The sequence below is a fragment of the Ceratotherium simum genome, chromosome 10 (assembly GCF_057802395.1).
Source record: "Ceratotherium simum simum isolate JZ-2026a chromosome 10, ASM5780239v1, whole genome shotgun sequence".
NCBI classification, from domain to species: Eukaryota; Metazoa; Chordata; class Mammalia; order Perissodactyla; family Rhinocerotidae; genus Ceratotherium; species Ceratotherium simum.
Genome location: NC_141909.1, coordinates 2658435 through 2684666, shown reverse-complemented (window position 1 = coordinate 2684666; position 26232 = coordinate 2658435). Strand labels below are relative to the sequence as shown.

Genomic DNA, 26232 nt, shown 5'->3' with positions numbered 1-26232 from the left:
AAATAGAATAACTGAGATAAAACTGACTGGGTGGGCTCAGAAGTAGAGTGGAGACGACAGAAGATGGGACCAGTGACCGTGAGGCCACATGGATGGAGTTGTTGACTCTGGACAACAGAGAGGAAACGGACTGAAGGAAGACGAGGAAGTTGCTGAGGCTGTCCGCTCTCCCTGGGGCTGTCAGGAGACAAAATAGGCGACGAGTGCCATTACGAAACCATGGCTGAGCTGCAGTTTTGGAGTTGGGCTTATTTGTCCCCTTCCCTCCCCTCCTCCTCTGGGTCTCTCTCTGTCTCTCTCCATCTCTCCCTCGCACCTCTGAAATGGCAGAATCACACGAGGTCTTCATCAGCTCGTTTTGGTCCCTTTGTGAGACTTAGGAAACAGTATCAGGCAACCCTCGTAAACACGCGGGACTGTGGGCGCTGCATACAGTGCCGGCGACAGGAGCCTGGAGGCCCGAGGGAGCAGGCCAGCTGGTCAGGGGACCCAGCTTGGCGCCAGCGATTTTCCCTCGTGATAGAGAGACGCGAGCTGAAACCAGAGTCTCTGCTAACCGATGCCCTGATGCTCATTAAGAGAAAGCGGAGCCCGGACACGGGCGTGGGCAGGGCCGGAGAGGGCTGGGCGCAGCTGGGCAGCCGGCCGGAAGAGGATGCATCCCGTCAGTCACGACAGAAAGGGGCTAGGTTTAAGGTAAAACCCAAGGGCGTTTTTCACTTCTCTGTATCGTTTGCCCGTGCTGATTATTTTTCCAAGTCTTTTTCAGGATAGTTCCTGTCTCAAGTACTCGATTCTCATGTTAGACCCATTCTATTACTTGTTGGTTCTGGATGCTACGTCAGCCTCACTCACCTTCACTTTTGCTGGCTGTAATCAAGTGATTCTCGGTATTTAATCAGTGTCATAGGCACCGTCCTTAATCAATTCGTTAATTCACTGAACAAGTAATATATTAAGTGCCTGTACATTCGAGGTGTTGAGAGTAGCATTCATGCGAACAGACCAAATCCTCTGCAGACAGAGCATTATTTCATAGAGCAGGGGATGTTCTGTAAACATGCATAGTGCACAAGTAGATTGCATAGTGTGCTAGACAGTGCTCAGTGCCATGGAGAAAACCAGAGCGGGGGTTGTGGGGGAGTGCCAGCAGTTAGGGCAACGTGGCAATTTTACATTTCATAGTTAGGGTGGACATTACCGAGAAGTGATATTTGAACAGAGACTCGATGGATATGAGTGAAGGCATAACGTGCATATCCCGGAGAAGAGGATTTCAGGCAGAGAGTAGCTTGTGCAAAGGTCCTGAGGTAGGAGCCTGGCTGGCAAGTTTTGGAGACAGCAGAGGCCAGTGTGAGTTGGGGGACAGTAATAGTTGGCTGATGAGGGAAGGAGGGAACATGGGAGCAGACCAGGCTGGGCCTGCTCAGCCATTGCAAGGACTTTGACTTAAAAAAAAAATTAATAGACTTCATTTTTTAGAGCAGTTTTAGGTTTCCAGAAAAATTGAGTAGAATGTACAGAGAATTCCCATATACCCCCTCTCCATCCCCTCCCCACTCCCCCTATTGTAAATATCTTGCATTAGTGTGGTGCACTTGTTACAATTGATGAGCCAATATTGATACATTATTAACTAAAGTCCATAGTGTACATCAGGGTTCACTCTGGGCTGTACATTCTGTGGGTTTGGACAAAGTATAAATGACGCGTTCACCATTACAGTATCATACAGGATAGTCACACTGCCTTAAACATCCTCTGTGCTCGGCCTGTTCATCCCTCCCCTAATGCCTGGAAACCACCGATCTTTTTACTGTCACCATAGTTTTGCCTTTTCCAGAATGTCATAGATTTGGAATCATACAGGGTGTAGCCTTTTTAGATTGGCTTCTCTCACTTAGTAATATGCATTTGAGGTTCCTCCATGTCTTTTTGTGGCTTAATAGCTCATTTTATCATTGAATGATTTTCCATTGTCTGGATGTACCACAGTCTATTTATGCATTCACCTACTGAAGGGCATCTTGATTACTTCCAGGTTTTGGCAGTTATGAATAAAGCTACTATAAATATCCACGTGCAGGTTTTTGTGTGAACATAAGTTTTCAACTCAATTCAGTAAAGCAGATTTACCCAAGAAGCAAGATTGCTGGACCTTATAGTAAGAGGATGTTTAGTTTTATAATAAACTGCCAAACTGTCTTTCAAAGTGGCTGTGCCATTTTGCAATCCCACCAGCAGTGAGTGAGTTCCTGTCGCTCCACATCCTCACCAGCATTTGGTGTTGTCTCGGTTGGATTTGTGTCATTCTAATAGGTGTGCAGTGGTATCTCCTTGCTGTAGTTTCCGCTTCCCTGAGGACAGATGACGTGGAACATCTTTTCATGTCTGTATGTCTGCTTTGATGAAGTGTCTGTTCAGGTCTTTTGCCCATTTTTAAGTTGGGTTGTCTGTTTTCTTATTATTGAGTTTCAGGAGTTCTTTGTATATTTTGGATACAAGTCCTTGATTGGATGTACGTTTTGCAAATAACTTCTCCTAGTCTGTGCCTTGTCTTTTCATTCTCTTAAAGGACTTTGGCTTTTACTCTGAGTGAAATGAGCTTTTAAGGGTTTTGAGCAGAGGAGTGATGTGACAGGCAAATTATAAATATGCAGTGAGATATTCTAGTTACAGTAATATGGAAGAAATAGAATTCCTGAGTATACATGGGCAGCTTTATCTTGGATGAAGTTCAGTTTTTCTAAGTGATTTTTGAAAACGTATTTTTCAACCAGACTGCTACACATCTTATTCCCAGCTATAGCCCTATTTATTTCAGTCCACACTCGGCTGATACTTGAGTTTCGGGAAATGACGATCTTTTCATCACCTTTTTACTACTCACAGTTAATATGAAAGTCTCAGCTGGCTGCAAGAGGCTTTTACAGTGTGAGAATTCCGTGCTGTGGTCGCCTCCTTCCTCCTGCCTTTCCCTCTAGGGAGGGTCTCAGCTGCTATTTATAGGGCGGCGGGCTTGCCAGTGGATGTCCTCAGCTGTTTCCTCTCCCCTTATTCAGGTTTCTTCCTCTGATAAAGGCTCTCTTTTGCTTCCCAGCCTCTCTCCAAAATCAGCCAGCCCTCTTTGCATGCCTTCAAACCTCCCACACGCTATCACATGGATTAAAATAGAATTTTTTCCTAGGTGGTCAGTGTCTGGTCTTCTGGCTTTGAGGTTTAACCTGCCTTCAATGCAGCTTCTCGGGCAGTTTAAAAATGAAAGACCGATTCTCTACCTGGGATGGACGGGGGCAAGACAGAGCGCTGCTCTTAGCTCCTGCTGTGGCCCTTCAGTTTCACCGTGTGGGAAGGGGCTTCAGCAACAAGCCTGAAAAGCTAAGGCGAACAAGTGGGGACTGGCAGGCGAGGCATAAAAGCCCTCCGAGACGTCTGAGAACACAGGCGGAAACCTGGAGTGCCACCAGAGGTTGTGGGGATGGAGTGGACATTCTAGCCTGAGGGGTCTCGGTCAAAGATAGGACGTGGGGTCGTTCGTGAGGCAAAGAGCAGACCTGTGAGACCAGGCTGCCACCAGTGTCCCATTCAGAGAGCAGACTGCATGTGCTCTCGGGGATGGGACTCCTCCTCTTCTAGAAGGTGCTCAGCCCCACTTGCTGCACTGATACTACAAGGATACAGCAAGTTCCTTCTGTGGATTTATTTACCACCTTTCCATCAGAGACCCCAGGCCTTCTCCACAGGCTTTTCCATGGATGGACACAGAAAAAGACATGGTCAGCCATTCTGAAATGTGTTCAGGAGGAGAGGAAAGGGATGTCAAAGGATCAGAAACAGTATAGAAATGGAGCTTAAGAAGAAAGGAAGCATGGCTCAGATTTACAAAATGCTGTGCCGTAATTTATGGGTTGTTTCCATTAGGTCACAAGCATGAGAATGAGAGAAAAAAGATGATCATTCCATATCAACAGGTGAAAACTTTAGATATGAAAATTCTCTGACCACAAGGCCCAATCTGAGTTGCCTTATGAATTTGTACTCTTCTGTTTTCCTGTATCAGGATCCTTCAAAGGCGTGAGAAATGGCATCTGCTTAAGGAATGTAATGAGACATTAACAAAGGCCCATCCCGCGTACCTCTGCTTCCCTGGAGTGCGAATCACAGCCGGACAGGGCACGTGCTGTTTTCCAGAGTGCTCTCATTTGACGATTAATACACACCAGCCTATTCTTATCTAACATTATTAGGGGAACAAAATACAACTTCCGTGGAGAAATTTATTCCAGGTTATCTCATGAATGTTTTATGCTCACATTTTGTAAAATCCATTTTTGGCATTGGCATGAATTTGGGACGGTTGCCAGCATCTCTGAAAGACTTAAAATCTGCTTTTGGAGTTTGTGGGAACCAAGCCTCAGGGGACGCATGAGTTAATTTAAGCTATGCAGTCTTGCTAGTCCTCTCTCATGAGGTGCCGCATGTCTTGGATATCTGAATTTAGTCTGGGAACTGGAGATTTTGTGCATTTGTGTTTCTTACTGCCCTTTATAATTTGGCTAGTTCAGTACTAACGGAAGACATTTTATTTTTCCCCAGATGATTGCAGCATCCATACAGGGATTGGGCTTTGAGATATGTTGAAGAAGGAAAGCAAAAGAAAATTATTAAAGGCTTACATTTCTTTTGTTGAGCTACTTGAAATCCTAGGCTACACCTTTTTGGGAGATAATTCACTTATCTGGTATTTAGCAACCAGGTCTTTGAAATTTCTGCTGGGCACTTCATTTGCTTTCCAGTGGATTTGGGGGAGGGGTGCCCAGTGGACTGCCAAGTGACTCTCTTGACCTGTGTGTCCCCCCACTGAACCTCAGTGACTGGAACGAGCACAGAGTGCTGTGGAAGGGCGTAGTCCCCGAGCAGGAGACAGCTGCAGTCTCGTTAGAATAAAACGGTGGCTACCAGGTAATTAAAAATTAGATGAACCATTAAGTGCTAATTAGACTTTCAGAAGGTGAACTTGGGATTTTAAACACAGCATTGCGTCTCACGCGGAGTGCTGGAGATTTGCCCTACAGTGCCCCCATACGCCGGCAGCCGGCTCTCCCAGGACTGTTTGCAGTGGGGCAGGGGCCTTGGTCTGAGCAGAGCACTAGATTGGAGGGTTCTTCTTCTTCTAAAAAATGTACTTATTTAATAATACTTGCCTGTGGTACAAGATTCAAAGGGTACAAAAGGCATAGAGTGAAGAGCACGCTCCCTCTCCCCGTCCCCCAGGCCTGCTGCCCCTCCCTGGAGGCGGCCCTGCTGAACTACCTGGCTTGTGGCTTCAGAGATATACCATGCACTTCCAAACATGCATGCACATTTTCTTCTCGCCCCGCCTTGTTTTCTTTTTTACACAAAAGGTGGCATGTTATGCATACTGTTCCCCAGGCTCCTTTTCCCCACTTACTGTAACTAGGAGATTGTAACATACCAGGATATAAGGTTGCCTCTTTTTTAAAGGCTGTGTAGTGGGTGGTGTGTTTTGTGAAAGTACTGTAACTGGTTTAATCTTTTCTCTAGGTCGTTTCCCATCTTTTGCTGCAACACTGTGTTCTGTTTTTAACTGGGCCACCAGGAGCCTCACTGGGTTAGGGTCCCAGCAGAAAACAGATGGCACACTAACAGAGGTGGTTGAAGCGAGTTTAATGAAGAGGCTATTTACACAGTGTGGGTAGGGATCAGGACAACCTGTAAGAGATGTGGAAGCAGCTGGGAAGCCCTTAATCCCTGAGGCCTGCAGGGAAGAGCAGGAGAAGCGGGTTCCTGGAGCCAGCGAGAGCTGTAGCTGCAGGAGAAGGCTCCCGACAGGAGCTGTGGTCTTCAGTTAAGGAAGACAGCCGGGGGTGTGTTGGCAAAGGCTTAACAACGAGTTCTCTGTGGCCAGGAGCCCTGATTTGTAGTGTCTGCCGATTTCGGTGGTGTAAATACTTCCACTGTGGCGATGCCAAGCTACCAAGAGATGTTACTGAACACGGAGTTGTGGGGGGAAGCACACCGTCAGCTTTTGTGAGCGCTCCAGCCCGGCACTGCAGCCACCAGTGGCTGCCGGCCTGGGTCCTGCTGGGGCCTCTGATGGGCTGATGGTGGACGCAGGCCTCAGAGGTCAGCCTCCTGAAGCACAGAGCAGGTTGGTGAAGTACTCAGGCCACATGATTTTGGGCAGGTCGTTTCTCCTGAGTCTCTGCTTCTTCATCTGGAGAAGAACAGAATTGCCTCAAATGTTCTCTGACCCTTTCTACACTAAGATTCTCCCGCTCCTCTGTGATCAGTGGATTCAGTGACCTAAGTGGGTAGGTCATTTAGTCAGATTTGCTGAGTGTTTGACTACTGAACAGGAGATGCCCGTGGGCCACTGCACTCAGGGAGCTCATGTCTAAGGGGGAAATAAGACGTGTACCAGGAGGTCCAGTTATGTGGTGGCGGCTGCAGAGGGAACAACAGATGTTCAGAGGAAGTGGTTCTTTGTAGCTGGGGTGATGAGGCTGCTGATGGCAGAGACCTGGGGAGACTTTTGTTCTGTGGCCGGGAATTTGTTCTCCCAATGGGGGAAAAACAGAACGTATCTTGATTGATAGTTCAGTCTACTTATACCACTAGTTCTCTTAAGTATGGTCCTGGTACCATGAGTATCTCCTGGGACCTTGTCAGAAATCCAAAGTCTTGGGTTCCACCCCAGACCTGCTGATTAAACTCTGTGGCGGGGCCTAGTCATCTGTTACTCTAGGTGCTTCTGATGCCTGTGGACATTTGAGAAGCACTGAGTTATACCATATCAGTGGTTCCAGACCTGGCGGCATATCGGTCAGATTGGGAATTTCCGGCAAATACACCCACCCAGGCTTCTGGGCTGTCCTTCAGACCTACTCAATCAGAGCCTCTGGGAACTAGGGTCCTGGGGAGTTACGTGTCTCCCAGATGTCACAAGCTGTGGCAGTTGGCTGTACTCTTGACCTTAATTGTTGTGGTAACACTGAACTTGTTGAATTATTTGCCCTGCTGGAACTGCCTATTCTTTCTCATGCAGTTCTGTACATTCAGACTCTCTGAACACTTTCGGATTTGGAGAGAAGGCAGCCGCCTTAGTTGGCACTTTGCTAGGACTCAGGGTGGAGCTGGTTGTTTCTGGCATGGAGGGTGTGGAGGAGAAGAGTTGAGAAGGAGGAGACTGGACAGTGTGGAGGTCTCTGAAGTCTGACCTTAACATTGCTTCGTGATTCAGTTTGTAGCAAATTCTCAGAGCATCAGACACACCCTTTATCAAATATTAGGTACAAAAGCTGTATTTCAAAGGAAAATCACAATGGTTTTGGGACTGTCTATGCCTCTGCCTTATTAGAGTTCTTGATGGAAAAGCCTGGAGTTTGTTATTGTGGAGAATTTGGGACAGGATTTCTGGGAAGTGAATTGGGCACTTGTTGGTCATTTGAGGCCACAGTTCTTCTCTGAATACTTCTGGGGAGTGCATTGAGGAGAGCTTGCCTTTGGGTTGTGAAGGCTTTGGTGATTTTACATAAAGCTGCTATGAACATTCTTCTACATGGCCTTCTGTACATATGTTTTCATCTCTCTTTGGGTAAATACCGAGGAGAGAAATTGCTGGGGCTTAGGTGTGTTAAACCTTGCAAGAAACTGCCGGTTTTCCAAGTGTACCATTTTACACTCCCACCGGTCACGATGGGGGTTCCAGTTATTCTCCATCCTTGCCAACACTTGATATGGTCAGCCTTTTCCATCTTAACCATTCTGGGGAGTGTACAGTGTTATCTGTGGTTTTAATTTGCATTTCCGTGGTGACTAATGATATTAAACACTTTTTCATGTGCCCACTTACCATTCATATAGCTTACCTTCATAGCTTAGCAAACTACGAAGAAAGATTTTTAAGTATCTTCTTTTGTACCATCATATCTCCAATGTATTTTTTTCCACTGCAATTTCACCCATGATCTCAGATGTCCTTGATTACTCACCGTCCTGGAAAACACCATGGACTTCTCAAATGTCACACCTTTGGAAAGGCAGTTCCATCTGCCTCTTCACTCTTTCAACCCCACTCAGATGTCACCTTGTGGGTTGGCTGAGCCTCTGGCCCTGCCCTATGTCTATAGAATTTGTTTCTTTCCTCTGTGCTTCCATGGTCCTGAGCGTGCATCTGTGTGGTTGCACTTGTCATGATGTGTGCAGTTCTTCCCTGCCTCACTGAGGGCAGGGTCCTTGTCTCACTTGTCTTTGCATTCATGGTGTTTATCACACGATCTGGCATGGAGTCTAGGTCCAATATGGTTGAATTAATTTATTAGCCATTTGATCCTCCCAACAACTCTGTGAGGAAGGTAAACATATTAGCCTTAAATCGGGGATAAGGGCGTAGACCCTGAGGGGTCAAGTCACTTGTCCAAGCTCAGCATGTATGTTGCAGAGTCAGGCACTAACCCTCAAGTTCTGACTCTTTTACATTACAGTTTTCCAACAGGTATGTTGTTTTATGTACAGTGTTCTTTGAACTGGCTAGCTCCATGCACTTACGTACACGTACATGAAGATTTTTAAGGCATGGGATAGTTTTCAGGGAATCCACTTCCAGATTCTCAGCTTGCACTTGCACTCACCTAAAACTGACTAGCCTGAGAAGGTGCTGCTATCAAGGAAGGTGTCGAGCTGGTTCAGCTGTCCCACCTGCCTTTCACAATGGCCTTTCTCCCCTTCACAGAACAGGGCAGACTGTTCATCCATCTGCCGCTTCCTGAGGCGCTCTGCTGCCATGTTAACAAAGGGACAGTTAGAAATATCCATTGTGTTGAGAAGTGAATGACTCGAATGACTGAATTTTGCAGCTCAGGGGTTTCTACTTAGCTTTCAGAGAAATTGAAGGAGACCCTAATCAAGCTGTTAACTGATGATTTAAAAAATTTTTTATTTATGATAGATTGTATCTGGACTTTGGCTGTGTAACTCAGAGAGCTTTGAAGAATCAAGTTACGTCATAACAAAACTCCTTCCATTTCCATGTACTTATTTTTATGAACAAGGTCTCTCAGTGTTTGCATCGCCCAAGATAGGAATAGAACTGATGCTGGACATATCTTTTTCTAGCAGTAAGTGATAGTCATCCATAGGTAAATGAACTAATTAAAAAAAAAACCCTAAACATCTCATTAAGATATACATTTCCAAATAAAAGTTTGCATTTTTTATTTAATACTTTTCATCAAAACTGTAATATATTGTTTCCATCGTTTGTGTACTAACAATAGTTGTGTTAACTCACTTTAGAAGAAAACTCATAACAATTAGATCCTTTTGGCTTAATAATCTTAAATGTAGAGTCGATTCTCATTATTTGTGGTAGTTACATTCTACAAAGTCACTGTGAACACTGAATTAGCAACTACTGAACCATTGTTCCTACGGTAAATACAGGGTTAGTTTCCTTCGAGACTCTGGTCACAACATCTCGTCAACCAGTCAATACCTAATCTTGTTTTCAGTGTATTTCTGTTTAAAGACAGCTTCTTTAACATATTTCTTACAAGTAATTAATTACATGCATATTTCTTTATAATAAAACACTATTTCAACTATAGCATTATGTAACGTAGTCTACTGTGATGTGACCATCCTACTTTAACTCTTCCTCTCAGTCATATACATAGTACACACATACAGTAAACACATACTGTGTACTGTACAGTACAGTGATGCAGGAAAGCAAGCCTTGAAAAAACATTAAGCAAAGATTAAACATTTCAAATTACTGTCGATGGAGCTTCAGGATGTGTGATGGGGCAGTGCAAGGAGTGGTTAAAGTTCTCAACCTTGGCTTGCCCTATGAAAACCAAGGGAGAGCGGGGGAACTTACTTAGCGGGAGAGGAAGACATCAGTGGGGGTGGCATGCTAGATCTGGCAGTTCCGCCTCAGGAGTTTGGCTTTCACAACTTGTTGATGGTGTCAGCAACTTTCCCTCCCAAACTGGCTTGAAAAATTGCTTCAGCCTTGTCTGTCTGGCTTTTCGCCTTAAATCTTTAAGTGTCTCGGCATAAGGAACAAACGCAGTGGAGGTTAGGCGCTTAAATGTGAGGCTGCGTTCAAGCATAGGGTCATACTCTTCCATGTCATTGAAAATTTTTTCCAAGGCAGAATTCCATTCTGATATTTTGGCTGCTGTGAGAGGGACAATTCTTGGAGTCGTAGGCTGACTTTCATCACCATCCTTGTCATCACTGACTCCAATGCCATGTTTTGTCATCTCATCCAGGTCTTCGTTGGTGGGTTCTACTGCCATTTCTGCCAAAATGTCCTCCACATCTCCTTCTTTCATGTCATCGAAACCTTCTCCACTTATTTGCTGTGCAATATGCGTTATGTTTTTGACAGTGTTCTTTATATTTTCTGTAACACCTTCAAAGCCTTCGAAATTTTTCACACAATCTGGCCAAATATTTTCCCAACAGTTATTGATAGTAGCCTGCTTGATGCTGTCCCAGGCTGTGCCAATATAATCAATAGCATTCCGAATAGTGACTGACTTCCAGTAGTCCATCACGGTGGCTTCCTTGTTTGCCTCAAGAGCCTCGAAAGCCTTGCTGTAAAGCTCCCTGGTATAGTGGGCCTTGAAAGCTTTTATTATGCCCTGATTGAGGGGTTGGATTAGAGATGCAGTGTTTGGGGGCATGAAGAGAACTTCTATGTCGGGGTGGGCATTTTCGAGTTCCTCGTGGCAATGAACTGGGGCATTATCCAAAATTAATAAGACCCTGAAGGCAAGGTTTTTGCCATGGAGATAGCGTTCAGCTTCTGGGATGAAGCAGTTGTGGAACCAGTCCCAGAATATTCCAGACGCCATCCATGCTTTTTTGTTCCACCTCCAATGGACTGGCATCCGGTTCAGGTTTTTCCCCCTAAGTGCTCGTGGGTTTTGTGCTCTGTGTACCATTAGGGGTTTGCACTTAAAGTCGCCCTTGGCATTGGCACATAATAGCAAGGTTGCACGGTCTGGGAATGATTTAAAGCCAGGAGCTTTGGAGGCCATTTGCATGACATAGGTTCGTTTGCCAACATTCTTGTAAAACAAGCTTGTCTCATCAGCATTGAAAACCTGCTCTTTCATATAACCCTTTTCGTGTATAATGCTCAATAGGTATTTTTTAAATTCTTCTGCAGCCTCCTGATCTGCAGAACCTGCCTTGGCTGCAAGTCTAACGTTTTTCATGTGGTCTCGCCTTTTGAAACGTGCGAGCCAGCCTGCACTAGCCGAGAAAGGTTTAACATTTTCTTGTCCCTGGGTAACGTGACCGTGAATTTCTTTGGCTTTCAGCCCCACAACAACACTGTCCAGTGCACTCTTTTTATCGGTTGTCATCTCATGAATCCACAAAGTTAGCTGCTTTTCCATCTTTTCCATAGCTGCATCACGCACTCTAGATGTTACTTTAGCAATTTCCGGAGCGGCCTCACGTACAGATTGGCGGATCTCCTCTTCCTTTTTCTGGATGTACCGTATTGTTGATTCATTAACGTTGAATTCACGGCCAACAGCACTATAACTCAGGCCTGAACGAAGCTTATCTGACACACGTATTTTCTCTGTAAGGCACATCACAGTCTTCTTGCGCTTAGGAACACTAGACAGTGCTTGGGGGCCATTTACAACAGTGAAATCAACAAACAGTGAAATCAACAGTGAAAAACAACAAAAAGCAGAAAAATGTGGCACCAGTAGACCACGCAAAGGACATCTGCTTACATTACGAGCTTAAACAAGATGGCAGAGCATGGCCTTGTTCAGGTTCAGCTGGAATGTGTGCATACGGCAGTTCAAAATTTTTGCTGCTCTGCACATGTCCATAAATGACTGAGAAGGTGTCACAAGTATTGATTTTGGGGTTACACATAAATTTTATTGAGTGGGAGAATTTGCAAATACAGAATCCGTGAATAATGAGAATTAACTGTATTTGTATGGGTCTCTTGCAAAAACAGTGTGATCAGTAACATTTTCAAGCATAAAAATATATTCCTTTAGGATATAATTTTGTGGGGGAAGTGGAATGGAAATGAGTTAAAGGAGAAAAGAATTAATGTAAAATTTTTCACTTAAAGAAGAGCTTGTTCATAATTTTTTTAGATGGAGAATGGGTGTTATCTCTATTGTATTTAGATTCTATAGGATATATTTTTTAAAAAGGATATTTGTTTAGTTTTAAAATGTCATTATTGGGATGTCAGAAATTAATACTTTGCAACTATTAAAATTATGAAGAATTTAGATGTTAACTACATATTTGGTACATAATTTTTCAAAGTTCTTTTGGGGAGAGGAGCAAAATGGACTAGGAGGCAGGTTTGGTTTTGCTGTTCCACTCTAAGTTCCACGGAAAAAATAAATCTGTTCAATTTGGAGGGAAATATGTTGGCACTTTCTTCTAAGAATTTTTAAACCATAGGAAAAAAGTCTCATTTCCTCTCTCTCTGAACCTCTCAATACCCTGGTTTGGTTTGGTTTTGATTTGTAATTTTACAAGACGTGAGCACTTTGAAATCACAGTACTCCTGAGCGAGGCCGGATGGAATGTCCCGAGTTCCCCCTAGAGGATAGGACAAAAATGCCTTGAATGCCCTCAAACGCTAGAATTCTGGATGATGCTTTAGTGTAACTGCCAAAACAAAGTCTTCCTCTGCAGGTTCAGAACACAACAAAAAGCTCTTCGATGTCTCGGGCGTCTGCGGGCATTGTTTTCGTAATTGGTACTGTTCCCGTTTCCTTGGCGTTCCTCGCCCGGAGACCTGTCAGTAACTCCTTGCACGTGTGGCCGGTGGCCTCCCAGTCCGAGCTCGGACCAGGACCAGGACCAGGCAGTCTGCACGAGCCCTCCTCGCTGCTCCTCTCCTGTGGGGAGGCTGCATTCGCCACGACTTCTCCCCCGCTGACTTACTCGCCGGCGTGTCACCAGCTCTCCTGGTTAATCATTCGTGAGGCACACGGCCTGTATTCGGGAAGAGAAAACACTGCACTTTAATCCCAACACGCATTATTTATGTTGTTAATTATGTTAAATGATCGCATTAGAGTACTACCTCCGCTCTCCCGGAGCCAGGGGCGAGCAAGAACCGAAGAACACGGGTTCTCTCCAGCCCCTTCGGGGTTGTTCGAGCTGCCGAGGCCGAGCTCTCCCGGCCCCTGTGGGCGGGGCGGGCTGTGGCCGCGCTGGGCGAGGCCGAGGGCGGGGACCAGGTGGGCCGCGGCCGAGGATGAGAACGAGGACCAGGTGGGCCGCGTCCGCGGGGGCGAGGCCGAGCTCTCCCGGCCCTGTGGGCGGGGCGGGCTGTGGCCGCGCGGGGCGAGGCCGAGGGCGGGGGCCAGGTGGGCCGCGGCCGAGGATGAGAACGAGGACCAGGTGGGCCGCGTCCGCGGGGGCGAGGCCGAGCTCTCCCGGCCCTGTGGGCGGGGCGGGCTGTGGCCGCGCGGGGCGAGGCCGAGGGCGGGGGCCAGGTGGGCCGCGGCCGAGGATGAGGACGAGGACCAGGTGTCGGGGTGAGGGGGCCGCGCGTGGGCCGGGCCAGGTGGCCCGCAGACGAGGTTGAGGATGAAGAGCAGGTGGGCCGCGGGGGCGAGGCCGGGGACCGGAAGAGGGCGCGCGCGGGGCCGACCGGGGCGCGGTCTGAAGACGTCACTTCCGGCGCGGGCCCACTTCCCGGTGAGGGCAGGGGCCTGAGATTGGTGCAGCCGGGAGGAAGGAAAAAGGGTGAGGAGAGGCGGCGGCCGAGCGGGCGGGCGCCGGGGGTGGCGGGGTCGCTCCGGGCCGCCTGCGCCGCCCGCCCGCCCGCCCGGGTCTCCCGCCGGGGCCGCCTCGGGTTCGCCCCGGGGCCTGTCCGCGGCCTCCCGCGGCGCTCAGCGCCTGTGCTCTGTGTTGCAGGTCTACCCGGAGCCCCGGAGCGAGGGCGAGTGCCTGAGCAACATCCGCGAGTTCCTGCGAGGCTGCGGGGCCTCCCTGCGCCTGGAGGTGAGGGCGCGGGCCCGCGGGCGGGGGGCGGGGCGCGGAGGCCAGCTCACCGGCCGCCCCGGGGGTGGGCCCGGTCCCAGGCTGCGAGGAGTCGCTGTGCGTGGCCCGGTTCTCGTCCCTCGCCGCGGTGAGGAAGGGTGGTTCCAGCAGCGCTTCGTGCAGGTGACCCCCGTTTTCCACATTCGTTTGCCAGGAGTGCGATCTGATTTCTTGGCACCTGCCTCAGCCTTCACTCTGCTTGTGGACATTCTTGGAGGACCCTCCTGCAGGACTGGGTCAGCCCCTCAGCAGGTGATCAGGCAAAGTCTGGCAGAAATAAAACGGGCCCCAAATCCTCCCAGCCTCACTCCTTTCTCTGCTTTTTCTTCCTCGGGCCAGAAATTAGGTGGTTTTACTCTCACATTTGAGGTTTAGGTTAGACACAGACTAGTCTGTGTCTTGGGGAGCGTACTGGACTAGGGGTCTTTCCATATTGCTTACGGCGTTGTCATACAGTCTTTCAGTGGCAGCTCTCAGAAAATTTCTCTTTTTCATCTTATTTAACCATATGTGGTTTTTTTTAATCTTGGGGTAGTACTTTAGATGTAGAAAGCTGGCTGTTCTTTTACTTGGGAATTACAGGCTGATGTGGTTGCGGTCAGTTCTGTTTAAATCTTGCCTCTTCCGCTTACTACTTTACCACCCGTAGCCTTTGTTTCTTTATCTGAGAACTGAGACTAGTTATTCCAAGCTGCTAGATAACAGTATGTGAAAGCAGCTTCGACAGAACCTGTTGCGTGAGATGATCCCATAAAGGTTTCCCATCCCAAAAGGGCAGTCTCTTAGCCTAGGTTTCTTGGGAAAAAATTTAGAAGTCATCAAATCTATGAGGGAAGGTTGTATGGGAAGCTTATCTGTTACTTGAAATTAGATATGTAGGAATTGATAGGCATGAAAGCACTGTTTCTATGAAGGATTGTAAACACGAAAATGTGTTATTGTTGGTAATATTTAGTGTCTGTGAGGAAACCATGTGCAGATAAGTGAAAATGCTGAGTGGAGAGTCCAGAGACCTGGGGCTGTTTAGGAGGGGGGACCTTGTTTCAGAAAGGCCTGTTCCTCTGCTGGGTGCGCTTTGTCGTTTTGTTGTTGCACTTCCACGTTGGGTTGTGATAATGTGCTTTGCTTGCCACAATTTTTGCTTTTTCTTGACCTTTGTTGTGGGATTTTATCATCCTCTTCAAACTGTTGAGTTTTGTTTATCTTTATAGTAAATTTGAAACTCAGCTTGCGCATTAAGGTTGTAATCTGACAACTTCAGCATGAGACTTTTTAAGAAAGTATTATTTTAAAGAAAGTTGAGTGTTAAAACCCCTTATCCTTAGTTTTCCAAAGGTTGCTGTTGAAGTTTCATATAGCAACTATTTTTTATAATTAAGAGTTTCTTTAAAGATGCTCTGGAAGAGAGTTTGTTTACTAACATCGCAAGCATCTAGGCACATAGTACAAGGCCTACTATGTAATTGATTGAGGTTGAAGTTGTGGTTAGTAGCGAATAAGTTTCCTTTTAAATTAAAAAAATGACATTTTGTGCTATTTTTAAAAGAGTACATATGTTTTCCAGTAAATGTAAAATGGAGATGAATTTTGTTAGCATTCTTTTAAGCTCAGTTGTAAGTCACACTTAAAACTCCTAATTACCTAAGAGATAATTAAGAAAAAGAAAATAGAGCATCAGACACCTCAAATTGGGGGCCAGCCCGGGGGTCTAGTGGTTAAGTTCAGCATGCTCTGCTTTGGCGGCCTGAGTTTGCAGGTTTGGATCCTGGATCTACACCACTCGTCAGCCATGCTGTGGCAGCATCCCACTTACAAAATATAGGAAGATCGGCACAGATGTTAGCTCAGGGCCAATCTTCCTCGGCAAAAAAACAAAACAAAAAACCCCTCAGATTGTTCAGGCGTTCTGATTTTTAGGAAATTACCCTGAAGAAGGAGCTCTGTATGGTAAGGACCCTACGTAGGCTTCCAGACTTGTTCTAATCCATAGTGCAAAGGGACCTAGGCCTGTTCCCTGAAAGACAGCCTCACACGTGGACCACAGTGCAGCAGTTTCCCAGTGTTTTTAGAGAAAAACGTGTAGAAAGGGACTGATGAGGGGAGGGCCTTGTGCTTCTGAAATGCATTTCATTTTCACAAAAATCTGAAAGACAAACGTTTTGAAATTTCAAGGATGAAAGTTAAAAAACTGAAAACTGGTAGCTTGAATTGTAGGTTAGTTTTTGTTTTATAGTTACGTGTCAGGGTGCTTCTTTCCAGGGGTTCGTTTAGACTGTGTGTGTAACAGACTGTTTTTGGTATATGTATTTTCTTGTTCATCATTTTAAACTATCCTAAGATTTCTTAAAGGAAAAGAGGAACTGAACATCGTAATTACCATGTCAGTTATTTCAGTGCAGACACCTCTTAATTAGCTGTAGGAAATCAGGTGTTATCCCCGAATGAGTTGTTCTGATTATGAAAGAAATTTTCATTTTAAAGGAGTTTTGTACAGTTTGCATTTACTGTTAAACTTTGAGAAGCAATTCAGGTTTTAAGTTGGAAAACATTTTTAAATTTGGAAAATTAAAAACTTAAAAATTGGAGAACTGTGTGTAGGAAAGTAGCACATGTAACTTAGATGACCTTTTCATTTTTCTTATATTTTTCTTTGCTGCCCAGCATGCATCTTATTTGAACCTTTCTTTTGTTTCCTTAAATAGTATGGAGTTTGATAGGAATTTAGTGTTTTTCCCTTGTTCTTGATGATGTAATAAGGTAAGATCTTATGTGAGATGACCCTGTTTAGAACTATATTTGTTTAGGTAATTAAAGTTGGTACTTTTCTTGAGAAGTTAAATTTGCTGATAAAAGAAGCCAGGCACTGTGATTCTCTCTGACTACTCGTGAGAATATTATGTTTAGAAATCCTGGTTTGCCTGGTGTATGTAGCAGGTCAGACCTTGTCCTAGACACCTATGCAGCACTGGGGGAGAGAGAACCTTGCTCATGCTGACCAAGTCGTGTCTTTTATAGTTTTCCAGAGTCTCCATCTGTTCTCTGATTTCAGTTGTCAATTATCATGTCTTTTTATTTGTAACACTTTCTAAAGGACTTTCACATGTCTTATTTTGCTTTTCAAACAGTCTTTTGAGTTATCACAGCCCTTGACTTATGTAAGGAAACACAGCCCAACACTTTAGTTCTCAACATTAACCATGTGAACGTTAACACATGAACCACTGTTGGGGTTTTTTAGAAATGCTGATGCGTGGACCCATCGCCAGAGGTTGTAGGTTCAACAGGTCATGGGGAGCGGGGGTGGATGTGAGTCTCCACGCCTGAATTAAGCAGAAGAGCCGATGGGGCTGTGCAACCACATTGTGTAAGCGGAGAGTGGCTGAGCTGGGACAAGGATCTGGGGTTTGGAGTAAGTTAGGTGTGTTCTCACTGTGCTGTAGGTGGCATTGCTTCCTGACCCTGGAGAAGCGAGCAATGTCGGGTTCGGGACTACAACTCTACTCTATACTCTTCTATATTGTTAGGTAAATTGTCAGCAGCTGCAAACTGATGTTTGCATGACCATAGATAAGCCAGAATAGGCAGATTTATGTAAGGGAAATAATGCTGAAGCTATTTGTGCTTAAAACTGTGAAAGAAAACAATTCCCTTGACCATGAGGCTGTTTAGGCTGAAGTGTTCTGAGTTTACGCTCCAAGACTCTTTTGGTAGCACTTTAACTTTAGGGCTTGTTTTTGCTAGGACGAATGGTGGACTTGTTTGTGTCATAGATGTAAATCTTTGCTGACTTTGTTTTCTTCTTTTTTTTTTTTTTTACCTATTTTTAACAAATTTGTATCTTTTTTTTTGGTGAGGGAGGTTCGCATCTGTTGCCAATCTTCCTCTTTTTTATGTTTGAGGAAGGTTAGCCCTGAGCTAACATCTGTGCCCGTCCTCCTCTGTTTTGTATGTGGGTCGCCGCCACAGCATGGCTGACAAGTGGTGCAGGTCTGCATCCAAGATCCAAACCCATGAACCCAGGCCGCGGAAGCGGAATGCGTCAGACCCAACCACTACGCCACAGGGCCGGCCCCAAATTTGTATCTTTTAGCTAAGAATCATTATTTTCTTAGAGCTCTCCACCTGTGTCACCATCAGTACCAATTGGCAGCTGCTCAGTGTAATTTTTCACAGAAAACCAAGTTTGTGTCACTTCCCAAGAATTGTGTGTGTGATGCCGAGCAGGCTTGTGATGTGGGTGCCGAGTGGTTAGTTAGGCGTGCTCTCGCAAGTGCAGTTTTCATCTTCAGCAAAAGTCTCCTGTCTTGGACTTCCACGTTCTTGCTCACCCACTGCTAGTGGCCCAGGAATATCAGTTTTCCGCTTCGGCGGGTAGGGGGCGATGTAGCACAGTGGCCCTGACCCAACCCCAGCTTTCTGTCCCACTCTGCCACTCGCTAGCTGTGCCATCTGCAAAAGGGGCATCATCTCTTTGTATTTGTTGGCAGGATTAAATGAGTTAATGTAGGGCACTTAGAACAGTGCCTCTCATGTTTTAGGTGCTAAATAGACAGTAGTTATTGTTATACTTTTCATCATTCTCTTTTTGTAGTTTGAACCACATTGCTGTGTACTTTTTTAAAATCTTTACCCACTAATCCATATACATTATACAAAATTCAGGAACTAGAGAAATGTAAGAAGAAAATGAAAAATTGTATAATGCTACATATAGAGATAACCACTGTTAAAATTAGTATATATTTCTTAGTCTTTTTCCCCTTTGCACATATGTAAAAATGCTTTTAAAATATTCCTGACATCGTAGTGTACGTGTTTTATAACATGCTTTAACTTGATGTAGTGTGACTATTGTCTCGTGTTAAATATTTGTGTACTTATTTTTAATGGCTGCCCCATAGTTTGAGGTGGCAGTCCGCATTTTTGGATGTACAGGTTGTTTCTAAGTTTTCACTGTTGTAAACGGTGAACTGTGTGATGGACATTCCTGTACAAAATCCTTCATCCTTGATTATCTTTGTAGGAGAAATTCCCTGGTAGGGCACTGCTAGGTCAAAGGTAGGAGTTTTAAGGGTTTGGAACACCTGTCGCCCAGTTGTCTCCAGCCTTAGCCTTCTGGTAGTGGTATCTGAGAGCACTCCTTTCCAGTCTGTCCTGTGATGGCCTTTACCTGTTGTAAGTGTTCTCTTTCCCTCAGGAAGATGGAAACCTGTTTGGATAAACATTTTGGTTTTTCTTTTCTTGTGTCGTCCTCAGTGCCCACTTCTGGGTACGTGATAAACTAAAGCACATGGAAGGTGCTCAGGATTTCCTGCATTGGACTTTTGAAGGAGGATGGGAAGGAAAAGCTGCTGGAATAGGAAAGACGAGTTGAAAACCTCAGGCGTTTGCAGTATTATTTTCCAGCTTTCTCACAAGTAACCTCTGGCTTGGTGCTGGCTGGAGGCGTTCTGGGGCCGCTCTGTGCAGGCGGGAACTCTGGCTGGAAGCACATCTCCAGACTGTTTGCAAAGGTGCTGATTCATCACCCTTTGTGTGTGAAGGATGAGATTTGCATTTTCTCTTTAAAGTCCAGAACGCATGGAACAGTGTTCAGGCGGGCTCTCCAGTATTGTAATCAGTTGGGCTGATTTAGTGAGTGAGGGTGAGGTTTTGGAAGAGAAATTGCCTTACATATTTCTGAAAGCACTCATCTTCCTGTATTTCTGAAGAACAAATTCTTTTGTTTATTGCTATGCATAATGCTCAGTTCTCTTCTAGGTTTTTAGCCAAGGTTATGATTGAGATTCTGTCCAAAAGAATATTTAAAAATACTATTAAAATAATTAAAAATGCTTACATGGAAACTTAAAACTTGTTGATGCAGACTTAAGAATTAATTGAGATAAAGACAAAGGTATTTGTCTAGTCCTTTCCCTAGACAGGGGATGCCCCACCCAAGCGTTACCTTCGTCTAGATTCAGACAGAGGGTAGTTAAGCTGTTTACTACAACTTTGCATTGAAGATGTGTCTTCTTAGCTCGTTGTCTTCTGTCCTGTTGACTCAGTGCTGAGCTGGAAATGGTTGGTCATGACATAGTGTTTATTGACTGACTTAATGAATAAACTCATGAAGTCACTTTATTTATGCCTTTGCCAGAACTTGCCTTTTAAGGAAGTTGAGATAAATTAAATAATTAAAAAAGAGTCATTTAGGAGATGAAATGAGTGACGATTCTCAGAACATCTTGTAGATACTTAAAAGCAAAGAATGTAAAATTCTGCTTAGATATTGTAATTGTATTTTAATTTTTCCTGGCAAATAGCGTCAAAGTTGACCTCTGTCCTGTATATTAGTGCTTTGCTAAACTGTCTTGTAGGGTGAGCAGTTAGTCATCTCTGTATCCAGGCTGCTTTTCCACTGTAGATAACTAGATCTTCCCCTCCATTCCAGATCTTTGGGGTGTCTCATTGTCTAGATCAGCGCTGTCCAATAGAAATATAATGTGAGCCACATTTGTAATTTTAAATTTTCTAGTAACTACATTAAAAAAGTAAAAAGAAACGTGAAATTAATTTTGATGGTACATTCTATATTTAACCCAGTGTAACTATAATGTTATTTCAACATGTAGTTAGTAGAAAAATATGAATGAGATTTTTACTTTGTTTTTTCACATTGAGTCTTTAAAATCTGGTGTGTATTTGTCACACTCACAGCTTATCTCACTCTGGTCAGCCACATTTCAAGTGCTCAGCAGCCCTGCGCGAGTGGCTTGCACGTTGGACAATGAAAATCTAGATCACTTAAGAGGCTGGAGAAATAGTTGTCTTTGAAATGAAATGGGACTGACGCTTGTTGAGTACAGATTGTGTGCCTAGGCCTTTCTTATGTCCCATTTTGTTTAATCCTCCCAAGTGCCCTGCGCAGAAGATGGCATTCCCCATTCTGCAGGTGAGGAGATTGAGGCTTGAGGTGGGTGAGATGCCCCAGGCCCCAGCCCAGCACATGAGAGCACCAGGGTTCGGTAGCTCCACAGATGGGGCTCTTCCCAGTAGGCTGTTGCCTGGCGTGGAGGCAGCTGAGCTAGTTAATGGTGACAAGGCAGTGCTGTCAGACTGACTCCTGGCAAGGACCATAGGTGAGTTCGCAGAGAACTTAGCTGGTGGCAGGGCTGGCTTTATGGGCGTGCAACCTGTGTAGTCACTCTGGGCCTTGTACTTGGTTTAATACTCTGCTGTTGCCATCTGAAATTCTTAAGAATTTTTGAACAAGGAGCTCTGCATTTTCAGTTTGTGCTGGAGCATGCAAATTGTGTAGTTGGTCCAGCTTGGTGGTGGTGTTCTTAGAGGTGTACAGTGGGTAACAAGATTAAGCAGCATTTTCTGAGCGCTTATTATATGTTGGACCCTGTTCTAAAACGTGTATTAACTCAGTGTGTAAGCAACTCTTATTAGGTCGTATCATTATTGTGCCCACCCTGATTAGAAAACGAAGGCCCTGGGAAGAAGGGCACTGCCCCAGGCCCAGAGCTGCACCGTCAGCCTCATCAGAGGCCGCCTGGGCAGTGAGGTCCCTAAGGAACTTCCCCAAGAGACACAGGAATAGAGTAGGTTGGATTTAAGTGTAAAAGGGGAAATGTGATGGTGGCTCACATATTTTCAGCTCCTCTTGTTTGTCGTGTTGGTAAGGGTAGAGTCCCAGCAGGCTGGGTGAGCCTCAGAAACTGTCCCTGGCCCCAGGCAAGAGGAGGTGGAGGAGTGAGAGTGAGACGCAGTGCGGGGTCTGAGTCCACGTCCACCCCCTGCTGGGAGACAGCACTGTGAGTGCTGCTCTGCTGCCAAGTCAGGATCCTGTCACCTCTTGTGCACTAAAAGTTGACCTCACTTCCAAGGCAGCCATCGTTCCACTTGGGTGTCAGTAATAATGGCAGGAGGTAATAGACCTAGGGTTTTGTGTTTCTAGAGGATTCTTTTGAGAAAGCCATCCTCCAGTGTTGGGATAATAAGAGAGTGGGAAGCGGGAGCCAGCTTGCATTTCCCAGTCAGGGAGCTGTGGGGTGGAGGGGGAGGAAGAGCCTTTTGGAGGAATTGGAGGGCGTGTCCTCCTCACTTGGTGTCTGACCCTTCCAGTGCCTCCACCAAGGGGACTTAGCTAGAGGCTGGGCATCGGGCCAGACACTTGGAAGGTGCCTACAGAGCCAAGATTTTGTAGTATTAAGTGAAACTTCTACCTCCTTGACCAGCTCCCAGTTTAGTAACAGGGCTTAGCCCGTGATTATGATCTCCCTTTTTAGGCCATTGATGTGGGACACAGATACCTCAGGTCCACCTGCCAGGCCGCCTTGGGCAGCCTCTGTAAGTTGTTCAATGCAGCTGGTCAGTCAGGCTCACCTGAGAGTTGTCTAACTCGTATCTCAACTAGTTATTTTGCAAGTACTGGCATCACTTAATGAGGGCAGTAAAATAGCGAGGCTTTTTTGCCACCGTGAAAACGCAGTTCGGTTTTCACCTAAAGTGAGAATGTCACTCATGTCTCGCTGCCCCCACCCCAAGGCTCAGGGAGCAGTCTTGCACGCACCCGTCCACGTCCTCTTGGCAGGTAACTGTCAAGTGGGCTTTCATTGGCTACAGTCTGCTGAGCCAACTCGCTGTAGCCCAGGTAGAGGCAGGACGAAGGGTCTTCAGCAGCAGCAGCACAGCTGAGGGCTTTGTGCCCGTGAGGTGCCGGAGCGGGAGGGGATGTAAGAGGTCAGCTTGGCCTCGACTCCTGTTTTAGAGCAGACAGAGACCTGGGGGTAAGTGCACTCTGCTCGGCACACGTTCCCATGAGACCAGCCAGAAGTTAGTTGTCGCTGAGTCTCCTCAAGTTTGCCTGGCTGACGAGGTAGGGGAGAGGGGTACTCCATAGGTTGAGGGTGGGACGGGGACTGAGGAGAGCAGTGGTGGTGGGGCGGCCTGAGAGACAGGCTAGGCCGGCCTCCATGAAAGCCTCTGGCAGTTGGACCCCTTCTCGAAACTTTTCCTCACCTCTCCTTCTAGTCAATGGCTGCATCGCATTCCTTTGGCCTGCTTGATACCCTGGATCTCTGCCTCGCTCTCCCTAATCCCGCTGTCGTGCCAGCTGCCAGCATCCCTTGCCCGGATTACTGCAGCGGCCCCGGAGTGATCTCTCTTCTTCTCTTATCCTTCTCCAGTCTAGTTTCCCTCAAACACAAATCTGGTTTTTGTTGTTTTCCTGCCAACTCCGATTTTACCCAGTGTCTCAGGATGAAACCCAGGCTCCCTGGAAGTGAGGAGAGAGTGGGAAATGCGGCCACGGCATTGTCAGGCCAGATCATGGAGAGGGCCTTGTAGGTCATCCAAGGACCTTGGCATGTCCTCTGAGTGATGATGGGGCCACTGGAGCAGACTGGCAAGGTGATCTCACGGGAGCCTCAGTGGAATCATTTTGGCCGCTGTTTTGAGTATAAACCGCGGGTGTCAAGGGCAAAAGCAGGAAGACCTAAAGATGCAGTGGTGCTTGACCCACAGTGAGGACAGCATCAGTGGCAGGAGGGGTGGATTCTGGTTTGATCTGGAAGGTAGAGATGATTGACGTATGGAGCAGGTGGGGGTGTGAAAGCAGAGTCGGGGAGGACGAGGGTCTGGGCTGAGCAAGAGAAGCCATTGCTGTTGAGTTGGGGAGCCCGCTGGAGTCGGGTGTGTTGGACATGCCGCAGTGGAGGTAGTTGAGATTCCTTGGTGGGATGCCGCCTGGGCTGGCTGTCAACTTCAGGCTCGCGCACAACTGGTTGCACTGCTGCAAGCACCTTCTCCTTTCTCAGACCTCCTGTTTCCGGAGGCCTTTCCTGGTTCTCATGAGGCTGAATTAGGTGTCCCCTTCTCCAGGGCTCTGTGTGTGTGTGTGCGCGTGCGTGTGCGCCCACACTGCCCTTCCCCCTGGACTGTGAACTTTGAGGGCACTATAGATACACTGGGTCTTGTTTGTGCTCGTTTCCCCAGGGCTGCCATGTAGGAGGTGTTCAGTTTCAGTGTTTGTTGAATGCATGAGACCAAGGAAGGATATGATAGATGGATGGTGATAAAGTTTAATCTGTTAGTGCTCAGCTTTATGTTCAGGTTACACGTTTAAAAGGTTGTTGGGTCCATCTTTTGTAGCTCATTACAGTGGTCTGATGTGTCATTCAGGTGTGCTTCACGGGAATGGACTGTTCTTTTGCAGGAAGGATGGTCTTGGCCACGGCCAGCTGCTGAAGAAGTGTCAGCCTCTAGGACAGATGAATTCAGGACAGCTCGGTTGTCCTGTAACGTTGTGGCCTCATGAGCGCTCCCTGTGATGTCACCCATTTCCTGACAGAGCTGATGTACCTGAGTTATGGTTGGTTCATTCCTCAGGTAGATCCACGGCATTCATTAAATGCCACCATAGGTAGATCCTTGTCACCATCAGAAAATCGCAACTACGCACGGTGTGAAATAGGTCCTGTGGTCTTGTTGTGGGAGAGTTGGCAAAAATACTGTCTCTGGGCTGGAGGTAAACAAGCTTAGGGGAAGCCAAGGGCACGTTGTTGGGTTGCATTTGAAACTTCTTTTTATTCAAGTAATACATCTAGGTAGCTTAACAAAAAGAAAAGAAGTATACTCGGAGGCTTTCTCCTTACTCCAGAAGCAAACTTGCAGCACTTGACTCGTTCCCTTGGTTTTTACTTTGCTGTTGATTCCACCTGCTGTGTGTCTCCTCCTTCTCTCCTGTCTCCTCCCACAGTGCTGCCACCTGTGGGATGGCCTGTGTGGCCTCCAGCGCAGTGTCCTGCCAGCCTGCCATCTGTCACTGAGTCCCATCATTCAGAGGGTGGTGTCCAGGAGCCTCGCCAGAGTGGGTGGGCCTTCTCATGACTTGACCCCTGCCCACTTCTCCCGTCCCTTCCCCTGTGCTCTTGGGCTTTCTGGTCCAGGCATGTTGAACTATTTGAGATGTCCTAGGCAGTATTTGTTAATTGGCTCATTTTACACATACTGGCATGTGTTCTGGGCTAGGTGCTGTTCTAGCGGCTTCACAAATATTAAGTCGTTTCAACCTTGTAACGACTCTCATTTTAGATGAGAAACTGGGCTAGAGAGGTTCAAGAACACAGCCGCAGTCCCTCAGCTAGTGAGTTGTGGGGCCAGGTTCACACGGGGAGTGGGGCTGAGAGTCCTGCCTCTGTCTACTGTGGGGGCCATTCCCAGTGCCCGTCCTGTCTCTGCGCCCGGAGCCCCTTCTTGAGGTGTCCATCTGCATGGTTCTCCTCTTTCAAGCCCACTAACCTCATCTCCACTGCCACTTCCAAGGTCTTCCAGAGGGCTTTTGTCATTTGCCTCTGTCTCTGGCACTTTCAACAGTGTCATTGCTTGTACTTGTGTCTCCCTGGCCTGCTTGTAATCTCCTCAAGGGCAGATTCTGTGTCTTTGATGTTCGGGTTTTTGCAGTCTCTCACTTAGTAGGCACTAAGTAGCTATTTGTTGAATTGGTGAAAACTCCGTGGGGTACCCCACCCAGACCAGTGCAAGGGGCTCAGCGTGTCTGTAGATGCCGTCTGTTCTCTCTCCGCTGAGGCTTTTCTCCCCATCTCCCAGCCCTTGACTCTTCTTTCTCATCGCTCCTTAAGTTTGTACGTTTTACTCCTTTTTTCGGGGCCGTGCTTCTTGAACTACTTCCAGCTAAAGCATAACTGAACACATAGCCTTTTTTCCTCATTTTATTAAGTAGGTGGCTGCTGATCCTGATGAATGAGGGTCCGCTTGAGAGGACAGCAGCTCGCCGCGCCGTGGAGCCTGACGAGTCGTTGTGGTCCTGGCTCTCTGGCTGCTGGCTTCCCTCTGGCGGAGCTCAGTGGGAGCCGGCCTGGGGCCTGGCGGTTCTGCTTTATAGGAAGGCTCTGGGACCTATTTACCGCCATAGGGTTTCAGAATCATAAAGGACCTTGAGCCTGGTTAGAAAACTTGGCAAATTTCTGCAGCTTTGGGCTAAGATAAACTGAGGATGTTCTGCAGAGAGCAGCAGCTCTCTGGAGCCTCTTTCTCTTTCCTCAGGCCTTTGTTGGGGGTGAGGTGTCAGCAGAATGTCCAGAGCTTTCTCTGACTCCTTACACAGGACAGGAAATTTCCTCTGTCCTCACTGTGGGA

At 46.6% G+C, this 26232-nt stretch overlaps 1 protein-coding gene across 9 annotated transcripts in view; it reads left to right on the top strand.

The window, feature by feature from the left end:
* ARHGEF7 (Rho guanine nucleotide exchange factor 7) overlaps nucleotides 1-26232 on the top strand; it is a 151054-nt gene that overhangs the window by 14906 nt on the left and 109916 nt on the right. For 3 of the 9 annotated variants that reach the window (XM_004423175.3, XM_014781870.2, XM_087435840.1), the window contains exon 2: nucleotides 13960-14046. The exons of 2 other annotated variants lie outside the window; for them this stretch is intronic. In XM_004423175.3, coding sequence (XP_004423232.2) covers nucleotides 13960-14046 — 87 coding nt within the window. Of the gene's footprint in view, nucleotides 1-13727; nucleotides 13789-13875; nucleotides 14047-14189; nucleotides 14209-14239; nucleotides 14338-26232 lie in introns of those variants that run through there. 4 more of the 9 variants (XM_087435844.1, XM_087435842.1, XM_087435843.1 and 1 more) reach the window with 4 other exon arrangements.